The 11,705-nt window shown below is 46.4% G+C and overlaps 1 protein-coding gene across 1 annotated transcript; it reads left to right on the top strand.

Moving 5' to 3' along the window:
- Positions 1 to 681: 681 nt before the first annotated feature.
- On the top strand, positions 682 to 8,197 carry LOC129842955 (NACHT, LRR and PYD domains-containing protein 3-like). Its single transcript, XM_055911675.1, has 7 exons — positions 682 to 765; positions 894 to 1,122; positions 1,495 to 3,292; positions 3,578 to 3,751; positions 6,454 to 6,627; positions 7,063 to 7,109; positions 7,633 to 8,197. Exons 2-7 carry the CDS (start codon positions 912 to 914, stop codon positions 8,160 to 8,162), a joined length of 2,934 nt encoding a protein of 977 aa, XP_055767650.1. The 5' UTR covers positions 682 to 765; positions 894 to 911; the 3' UTR covers positions 8,163 to 8,197.
- The last annotated feature ends 3,508 nt before the right edge of the window (positions 8,198 to 11,705 follow it).

Here is an 11,705-nt window from a genome sequence, read left to right as displayed (position 1 = left end):
TCAAGTGATTTTTAAACAAATACATGTCTGTCATTGAACAATCCCATGCCATGATTAGATCGTGGAAAAACACACCAATCTCTTTCAGAAATGCTTTAAACAATAAAAGCTCATTTACTAACATTTGCTAACCATCTGTATGTGACAAATAACATTTGATTTGATTTATAGCGTTTTGGAATGAAACTCTTCGTATGTTTCCCCATCTGAGCTCAGAGTAGATGAGAGATGTAATGTTTGTCTCTGTTGTGTTGAAGTCCAATCAAGCAGGAGAGACCAGCCTCCCCTGTTCCCAGCTGTGTGTCCATGAAGAGTGACCAGTCTATGGGTCAACCTATAAACTTTAGAGAGGGAGACCTTTCTACTGAACAAAGGTAAGAAGAACTCATGGGTCATGGTCAGTGAGTTAAACAACACTGTCTCTAGTCATTTCTCCTGTCCCATTTTCCCATTTATTTTGTTGTTTTCATAATCAATAAGGTAATTATTTTGTCCATTTTCATAGTCCTAAAACAATATTAAATAAACACAACATTCAATCCGTGTGTGTGTGTGTGTGTGTGTGTGTGTGTGTGTGTGTGTGTGTGTGTGTGTGTGTGTGTGTGTGTGTGTGTGTGTGTGTGTGTGTGTGTGTGTGCCTTCCCTGGATGAGGAGATGTAATCTCATGTTTTGTCCACAGAAACCAACGGGAGAGATCAGAGTCAGAGATTCTCAGTGGTCAGTCTTCCCAGAGTCATCAAACAGACCTGGCCTCCATATTCAGTGTATGTGGTCCTGTTATGTACATTTGTTTTTGTTTACCTCAAGCAAAGTTGATCTGTCAATCATTCATTAATGTGTTAATGAGAAACATTTATTCTCTTGCTTAATTTATTTACTTGATTTATTTCAGTTGCTTGAAGAGAATATTATGACATTTGTGAAGAACGAGTTGAAGATGTTCAAGAGGATTCTTAGTCCAGAACTCCCAGAAGGCTTTGAGAGTCAGAAGCAGGATAAGGAAGTGGTGGATGCTGAAGATGAGAAGCAGGAGAGCAGTGCCAGAGAGGGGGCTCTGAAGATCACACTGCACGTCCTGAGGAAAATGAACCAGAAGGAGCTTGCTGACACACTGGAGAAATGTAAGATCTGTCTGACTCATGTTGAATGATGTTTTATAACATTTAAAAGCTGTAGCTAAAGTACAGATAAAGTAGTTGTGTAACTCAATGATATTGTAGCAGCCTTAACACAACACCTAGTGACCTCATCAAGTAGCAGCAGGGATGTGTTGTGGTGATTAATTTAGAGAGAGACAACATTAATAATACCATCAATAATACCAATAATAATATAATCAGTCACACCAGTCTGTAATGCATTATGAAAACATTTACACATTTATACAGTCAGTTAAGAGAATAAATGATTATAATTTAAAACTTTATAACAGTCCTACAATACTGTAGGCATTAAAACAGACGTAATATTAATATCCTCTGTGTTATTTCTAGATTCAGATGAGCTTGCTGTGATTTGCCAACGTGAACTCAAATCTAATCTAAAGAAGAAGTTTCAATGTGTATTTGAGGGGATCGCTAAACAAGGAAACCCAACACTTCTCAATAAGATCTACACAGAGCTCTACATCACAGAGGGTGGAACAGGAGAGGTCAATAATGAACATGAGCTGAGACAGATTGAGACAACAACCAGGAAACAAGCAAGACCAGAGACTGCAATCAAATGTAACGACATCTTCAAACCCTTAACTGGACAAGACAAACCTATCAGAACTATGCTAACAAAGGGAGTCGCTGGCATTGGAAAAACAGTCTCTGTGCAGAAGTTCATTCTGGATTGGGCTGAAGGAAAAGCAAATCAGGATGTCCAACTTGTATTTTCATTCCCTTTCCGGGAGCTGAATTTGATGAAAGAGGACAAACACACTTTCATCGAACTTCTCAATCACTTCTCAAAGGAAGCCAAACAATCAGGAATCTCCAACTACAACAAGTACAAAGTTCTGTTCATCTTTGATGGTCTGGATGAGTGCCGACTGCCCCTAGACTTCCAGAAGAACAAGATCTATTGTGACGTCACAGAGTCAACCTCAGTGGATGTTCTGCTGACAAATCTCATCAAGGGAAATCTGCTTCCCTCTGCTCTCCTCTGGATAACTACCCGACCTGCAGCAGCCAATAAGATCCCTACAGGATGTGTTGACCAGGTGACAGAGGTACGAGGGTTCAATGACCCTCAGAAGGAGGAATACTTCAGGAAGAGATTCAGTGATGAGGACCTGGCCAGCAGAATCATCTCACACATAAAGACATCAAGGAGCCTCCACATCATGTGCCACATTCCAGTCTTCTGTTGGATTTCTGCAATAGTCCTTGAACACATGCTGAAACATAAGAGAGAAAAGATGCCCAAGACTCTGACTGAGATGTACACACACCTTGTGGTGTTTCATACCAAACAGAAGAATAAAAAGTATCTTGGGAAAGAAGAGACAGGTCCACACTGGAATAAAGAGAGCATTCTGTCACTGGGAAAACTGGCTTTTCAACAGCTTGTGAAGGGCAATCTGATTTTCTATGAAGAAGACCTGAAAGAGGCTGGCATTGATGTCAATGAAGCCTCAGTGTACTCAGGATTGTGCACACAGCTCTTTAAAGAGGAATGTGGGCTGTACCAGGAAAAGGTGTACTGCTTTGTTCATCTGAGCATTCAGGAGTTTCTGGCTGCTGTATATGTGTTCCTCTCATTCATCAACAACAATGAGAATCTAATGGACAAACTGAAAACAAAGTCCAGTATCCTTTCTTTGTTGTTTAGAGACAAGTCTGAAGTTAATGTCTACAAGAGTGCTGTGGATAAAGCCTTACAAAGTGAGACGGGAAACCTGGACCTTTTCCTCCGCTTCCTTCTGGGCCTGTCACTGGAGTCCAATCAGAAGCACTTACGAGGTCTACTGACAAAGACAAGAAGCAGCTCACAGACCCATGAAGAAACAGTCAAGTACATCAAGAAGAAGATCAGGGAGAATCCCTCTCCAGAGAGGAGCATCAATCTGTTCCACTGTCTGAATGAACTGAATGACCATTCTCTAGTGGAGGAGATCCAAAGATACCTGAGATCAGGAAGTCTCTCAAAACCCAACCTGTCACCTGCACAGTGGTCAGGTCTGGTCTTTGTGTTGCTGACTTCAGAAAAGGAGCTGGATGTGTTTGACCTGAAGAAATATTCCAGATCAGAGGAAGGTCTTCTGAGGCTGCTGCCAGTGGTCAAAGCCTCCAGAGCTGTTCTGTGAGTAAATAAAATGACATATAAGAACTAATCATCAGGAAGAAATATTCAGTTTAGAGAAAATATGCATAATAATATGTATATAAGATTATATAGAAAAACATATTGAATAAATGCATTGATGTTCACATTAGTATAACAATATGACCAGACAATTCTAGGAGATGGAAGATGAATCTATATGTTGTTTTAGAGAATAAACTAAATGCATCTGCCATTGTCCTTCTACACTACTGGTGTTAAATTAACAGCTTGTTTGTGAAGTCATGATGATCTCTTTGTCAGGCTGTCAGGCTGTGGAGTCACATGGAAAGGCTGTGCTTCTCTGGTCTCAGCTCTGGAGTCAAACCCCTCACACCTGAGAGAGCTGGACCTGAGTAACAATGACCTGAAGGATTCAGGAGTGAAGCTGCTCTCTGCTGGACTGGGGAATCCCCACTGTAAACTGGAGACTCTGAGGTCAGTATTCCTGTAGTTGGTCAACAAGTGATAACTGTTCACCAGATCCACATGTGTTTACCAGACACACATAGTCCACACCATATGTGTTTGGACAGTGAAGCTTACAGTTTTAAATTTGGTGCTATGCTCCAGCATTTTGGATTTGAGATACAATGTTTCATATTAGGTGACAGTACAGAATGTCACCTTTTATTTGAGGTTAAAGGTTAGAGGTTAGCATGTTTTATTTTTCTAAACGGTGAAACAGACATGTATTAAAATACCCTCAAATAAAAGGTGATACCCTCAAAGAATAGCAGTGTGGTTTAAGACACAAGGCGAGACCCAGATGACACGGGAGGCAGATGGTTAGAGTCTTTGATATTTATTAATATACTAAAAGGGGTAGGCAAGAGAATGGTCGTGGACAGGCCAAAGGTCATAACCAGATCAGAGTCCAGGAGGTACAGTTTGGCAGGCAGGCTAGAGGTCAGGACAGGCAGAATGGTCAGGACAGGCTAGAGGTCAGGACAGGCAGAATGGTCAGGCAGACTAGAGGTCAGGACAGGCAGGCTAGAGGTCAGGACAGGCAGGCTAGAGGTCAGGACAGGCAGAATGGTCAGGCAGGCTAGAGGTCAGGACAGGCAGAATGGTCAGGACAGGCTAGAGGTCAGGACAGGCAGAATGGTCAGGACAGGCAGAATGGTCAGGCAGGCTAGAGGTCAGGACAGGCAGAATGGTCAGGCAGACTAGAGGTCAGGACAGGCTAGAGGTCAGGACAGGCAGAATGGTCAGGCAGACTAGAGGTCAGGACAGGCAGAATGGTCAGGCAGGCTAGAGGTCAGGACAGGCAGAATGGTCAGGCAGGCTAGAGGTCAGGACAGGCAGAATGGTCAGGCAGACTAGAGGTCAGGACAGGCAGAATGGTCAGGCAGACTAGAGGTCAAGACAGGCAGAATGGTCAGGCAGGCTAGAGGTCAGGCAGGCTAGAGGTCAGGACAGGCAGAATGGTCAGGCAGGCTAGAGGTCAGGACAGGCAGACTGGTCAGGCAGGCTAGAGGTCAGGCAGGCTAGAGGTCAGGACAGGCAGAATGGTCAGGCAGGCTAGAGGTCAGGACAGGCAGGCTAGAGGTCAGGACAGGCAGAATGGTCAGGCAGACTAGAGGTCAGGACAGGCTAGAGGTCAGGACAGGCAGAATGGTCAGGACAGGCAGAATGGTCAGGCAGACTAGAGGTCAGGACAGGCAGAATGGTCAGGCAGACTAGAGGTCAAGACAGGCAGAATGGTCAGGCAGGCTAGAGGTCAGGCAGGCTAGAGGTCAGGACAGGCAGAATGGTCAGGCAGGCTAGAGGTCAGGACAGGCAGACTGGTCAGGCAGGCTAGAGGTCAGGCAGGCTAGAGGTCAGGACAGGCAGAATGGTCAGGCAGGCTAGAGGTCAGGACAGGCAGGCTAGAGGTCAGGACAGGCAGAATGGTCAGGCAGACTAGAGGTCGGGACAGGCTAGAGGTCAGGACAGGCAGAATGGTCAGGACAGGCAGAATGGTCAGGCAGGCTAGAGGTCAGGACAGGCAGAATGGTCAGGCAGACTAGAGGTCAGGACAGGCTAGAGGTCAGGACAGGCAGAATGGTCAGGCAGACTAGAGGTCAGGACAGGCAGAATGGTCAGGCAGGCTAGAGGTCAGGACAGGCAGAATGGTCAGGCAGACTAGAGGTCAGGACAGGCAGAATGGTCAGGCAGACTAGAGGTCAGGACAGGCAGAATGGTCAGGCAGACTAGAGGTCAGGACAGGCAGAATGGTCAGGCAGACTAGAGGTCAGGACAGGCAGAATGGTCAGGCAGGCTAGAGTTCAGGACAGGCAGAATGGTCAGGCAGGCTAGAGGTCAGGCAGGCAGAATGGTCAGGCAGACTAGAGGTCAGGACAGGCAGAATGGTCAGGCAGGCGGGTACAGAGTCCAGAAAACAGGCAAGGGACAAAAACCGGGAGGACTATCAAAAAAGAATAGAAGCAGGAGTAGGGAATAACGCTGGTTGACTTGATAAACATACAAGATGAACTGGTACAGAGAGACAGGAATCACAGGGATATATACACCAGGGAAACACAGGGATATATACACCAGGGAAACACAGGGATATATACACCAGGGAAACACAGGGATATATACACCAGGGAAACACAGGGATATATACACCAGGGAAACACAGGGATATATACACCAGGGATATATACACCAGGGAAACACAGGGATATATACACCAGGGATATATACACCAGGGAAACACAGGGATATATACACCAGGGAAACACAGGGATATATACACCAGGGAAACACAGGGATATATACACCAGGGAAACACAGGGATATATACACCAGGGAAACACAGGGATATATACACCAGGGAAACACAGGGATATATACACCAGGGAAACACAGGGATATATACACCAGGGAAACACAGGGATATATACACCAGGGAAACACAGGGATATATACACCAGGGAAACACAGGGATATATACACCAGGGAAACACAGGGATATATACACCAGGGATATATACACCAGGGAAATAAGCGACACCTGGAGGGTGTGGAGACAATCACAAGACAGGTGAAACAGATCAGGGTGTGACATGAATATGGAGAAAAATATACTGCCACTATTTTCACCACCAAAGAATAGCAGTGTGATTTTAATATGATTTGACTCTTTGCAGGCTGTCAGGCTGTCTAGTCACAGAGGAAGGCTGTGCTTCTCTGGTCTCAGCTCTGAGGTCAAACCCCTCACACCTGAGAGAGCTGGACCTGAGCTACAATCACCCAGGAGACTCAGGAGTCAGACTGCTCTCTGCTGGACTGGAGGATCCACACTGCAGACTGGAGAAACTCAAGTATGTAGAGGGTTTATGTCCATGTTCATATCAGACATGTTTGACTTATCAGGCTGGTTAAGACTAACATTCTGACCAACAGTTGGACAACGTTATATGCTGACTGTGTGTATGAGTGTCCAGTGTGTGTGTGTGTGAGTCCAGTGTGTGTGTGAGTCCAGTGTGTGTGTGTGAGTCGAGTGTGTGTATCACTGACTGACTGAGGGACACTGAGTCGCCATCATCCCAAACCCCAAATCCTGGATAGAGGGTGTGTGTGTGTGTGTCCAGTGTGTGTGTTTGTGTGTGTGTGTGTGTGTTTGCCTGTGTGTTTGTGTGTGTCTGTGTCAGTGTGTGTGTGTGTGTGTGTGTGTCCGGTATGTGTGTGTGTCCTGTTTGTGTGTGTGTTCAGGTGTATCCCTCAATGACTGTCTGTTCTTCTGCTTACCGCTACAGTGTGGAACATGGTGGAGAGAACAGAATGAAACCTGGGCTTAGAAAATGTGAGTGTTGACTGCTGTGAAGAATATGACTAAGAATAAGTCTTAATTCAAGTTAAGTCAAAGTCAAAGACCACCATCATTACTTACTTGGTCATATTAAATATCAGCTGTAGTTCTACAGAAGCAGAAATCAGGGACACCAACGTTTACAAAGAGTTGCTTTGACAATGTGTGTGTGTGTGTGTGTGTGTGTGTGTGTGTGTGTGTGTGTGTGTGTGTGTGTGTGTGTGTGTGTGTGTGTGTGTGTGTGTGTGTGTGTGTGTGTGTGTGTGTGTGTGTGTGTGTGTGTGTGTGTGTGTGTGTGTGTGTGTGTGTGTGTGTGTGTGTGTGTAATTAATGAGAATAAGTGTGTTTTATATTACCATACAGTATAACATATGATCTTTCAACAAGTCTCAAGTTACCTTAACTTCTCCTTTTGATACCTAGAAACATCTACAATAAATGAATTAGTGAAAAGTGAGTTAACATTCTAATGTGAATGATGATGATTTCTAATATTGTGTCTGGTTTCATCCATCAGATGTCTGTGATCTCACACTGGACCCAAACACAGTATACAGACTCCTCTCTCTGTCTGAGGAGAACAGAAAGGTGACATGGAGGAGAGAGGAGCAGCCGTATCCTGATCACCCAGAGAGATTTGAGGACTGTAGACAGGTGCTGTGTAGAGAGGGTCTGACTGGGCGCTGTTACTGGGAGGCAGAGTGGAGTGGGAGAGAGGTTGGTATAGGAGTGACATATAAAGGAATCAGCAGGAGAGGATGGGGAGATGACTGTTGTCTTGGATACAATGACAAGTCCTGGAGTCTGTTCTGCTCTGACTACAGTTACATTGCCTGGCACAATAATAATCCCACTACCATAGACGTCCCCTCCTCCAGCTCCCACAGAGTAGGAGTGTATCTGGACTGGCCAGCCGGCACTCTGTCCTTCTATAGAGCCTCCTCTGACACACTGACCCACCTGATCACATTCACCTCCACATTCACTGAGCCCCTCTATCCAGGGTTTAATGTTGATTATTTTGACTCCTCAGTGTCACTGAAATAATAACCTGACACACACACTCACACACACCTGGACACACACACACAGACTGGACACACACACACACAGACTGGACACACACACACACTCACTGGACACACACACACACTGGACACACACACTCACACTGGACACACACACACACACTGGACAGATACACACACACTGGACAGATACACACACACTGGACAGATACACACACACACTGGACACACACACACTGGACACACACACACACACACTGGACACACACACACACACTGGACACACACACTCACACTGGACACCCACACACACAGACTGGACACACACACACACTCACTGGACACACACACACACACTGGACACACACACACACTCACACTGGACAGACACACACACACACTGGACACACACACACACACACTGGACACACACACACACTCACTGGACACACACACACACTCACTGGACACACACACACACACTCACTGGACACACACACACACACACTGGACACACTCACACTGGACACCCACACACACACACACACACACACACACACACAGACACACACACACAGACACACACACACTCACACTGGGCAGACACACACACAATGGACAGACACACACACACTGGACACACACACACACACTGGACGGACACACACAGACACACACACACAGACACACACAAAATCACACTGGACGGACACACACACACACACACTCACACTGGACAAACACACACACTGGACACACACACACACACACACACACTGGACACACACACTCACGCTGGACACACACACTCGCACACTGGACAGATACACACACACACTGGACACACACACACACACACTGGACACACACACACACTGGACACACACACACACTGGACACACACACACACACACTGGACACACACACACACACACACACTGGACAGACACACACACACTTGACACACACACATACACACACTTGACACACACACATACACACACACACACACACTGGACACACACACACACACACACACACTGGACAGACACACACACACTCACACTGGACACCCACACACACTCACTGGACACACACACACACACACACACTGGACAGATACACACACACTGGACAGATACACACACACTGGACAGATACACACACACACTGGACAGACACACACTGGACACACACACACTGGACACACACACACTGGACACACACACACACTCACACTGGACACACACACACACACTGGACACCCACACACACACACTGGACACACACACACTGGACACACACACACACTCACACTGGACACACACACACACACTGGACACACACTCACACACACACACTGGACACACACACACACACACTGGACAGATACACACACACTGGACACACACACACACACACACACACACACACACACTGGACACACGCACTCACACTGGACACACACACACACTCACACTGGGCACACACACACTGGACACACACACTGGACACACACACACACTGAACACACACACACACACACACTGGACACACACACACACACACACTGGACACACACACACACTGGAAACACACACACACACACACACACTGGACACACACACTGGACACACACACACACACTGGAAACACACACACACACTTACACTGGACACACACACACACTCACTGGACACAGACACACTGGACACACACACACTGGACACACACACTCACACTGGACACACACACACTGGACAGATACACACACACACACACTGGACACACACACATACACACACACACACACACACACACACTGGACACACACACACACACACACTGGACACACACACTGGACACACACACACACTGGACACACACTGGACACACACACACACACACACACACTGGGCGGACACACACACACACACTGGACAGACACACACTGGACACACACACACAGACACACTGGACACACACACACACTCACACTGGACACACACTGGACACACACACACACTCACACTGGGGACACACACACACACTGGACACACACACACTGGACAGATACACACACACAGGACACACACACACACACTGGACACACACACATACACACACACACACACACACACACTGGACACACACACACACACTGGACACTCACACTGGACACACACACACACACACACACACTGGGCGGACACACACACACACACTGGACAGACACACACTGGACACACACACAGACACACTGGACACACACACACACTCACACTGGACACACACTGGACACACACACACACCTACACTGGGGACACACACACACACTGGACACACACTGGACACACACACACACACACACACACACACACACACACACACACACACACACACACTGGACAAACACACACACTCACACTGGACACACACTGGACACACACACACTGGACAAACACACACACTCACACTGGACACACACACACACTGGACAGATACACCACACTGGACACACACACAGACACACTGGACACACACACACACACTGGACAAACACACACACTCACACTGGACACACACTGGACAGATACACACACACTCACACTGGACACACACACAGACACACTGGACAGATACACACACACTGGACACACACACACACACACTGGACAGATACACACACACACACACTGGACACACACACACACTTGACACACACACACTGGACAAACACACACACACTGGACAAACACACACACACACACTGGACAAACACACACACACACACTGGACAAACACACACACTGTAGAAACAAACACACACACACACACACACACACACACACACATGTCTTCCTATAATTGTGACAATAACACCGTTAAAATACCAATGTGATCATTTGTTGTACGTCTTTTATGTTGAATAACAAATTGTATAATTATATATGGACATACGCTCCATAGTTGTACAAGTATACAAGGATATATTGTACTTTTCATAATAAAACATAGTTGAATCAAGAAAAGCATGTTAATTGTGAAAACAGTTTGGTTATTGATGTTACGTTTCCTCTGTCAGGTTGACGTTAACCTGCGACTGGTTGAAACATGAAACTAATATGAAATTAAATACAAAACAATTAAATATGTGAAATAGAATTAAACAAATTGTACAACAGAGTGTTGTGATGCAGGGTTACTATAGCAACAGAGTGGTGTGATGCAGGGTCACTATAGCAACAGAGTGTTGTGATGGAGGGTTACTATAGCAACAGTGTTGTGATGCAGGGTTACTATAGCAACAGAGTTCTCTCTGCTCTGCTGTTCTCTCTTTTCTCTGCTCTCTCTGCTCTATCTCTCTGCTCTCTCAGCCTGCTATCTGCTCTCTCTGCTCTTTGCTCGCTCTGCTGTTCTCTCTTTTCTCTGCTCTCTCTCTGCCCTCTGCTCTCTCTTCTCTCTGTTCTCTCTGCCCTCTCTCACTCTCTGCTCTCTCTCTCTGCTCTCTCCCTCCCTGCTCTCTCTTGCTCTCTGCTCTCTCTTCTCTCTCAGCCTGCTC

Source organism: Salvelinus fontinalis, unplaced genomic scaffold, assembly GCF_029448725.1.
Source record: "Salvelinus fontinalis isolate EN_2023a unplaced genomic scaffold, ASM2944872v1 scaffold_0080, whole genome shotgun sequence".
NCBI classification, from domain to species: Eukaryota; Metazoa; Chordata; class Actinopteri; order Salmoniformes; family Salmonidae; genus Salvelinus; species Salvelinus fontinalis.
This window is presented reverse-complemented; position numbering and strand designations above follow the sequence as displayed.

Bases quoted from the DNA above. Each gene is read 5' to 3' on its own strand.
- LOC129842955 (XM_055911675.1), top strand. From the start codon at position 912: ATGACATTTGTGAAGAACGAGTTGAAGATGTTCAAGAGGATTCTTAGT. The intron at 1,123-1,494 runs GTAAGATCTGTC...TGTTATTTCTAG, and splicing joins TGCTGACACACTGGAGAAAT to ATTCAGATGAGCTTGCTGTG. The intron at 3,293-3,577 runs GTGAGTAAATAA...TCTCTTTGTCAG, and splicing joins AAAGCCTCCAGAGCTGTTCT to GCTGTCAGGCTGTGGAGTCA.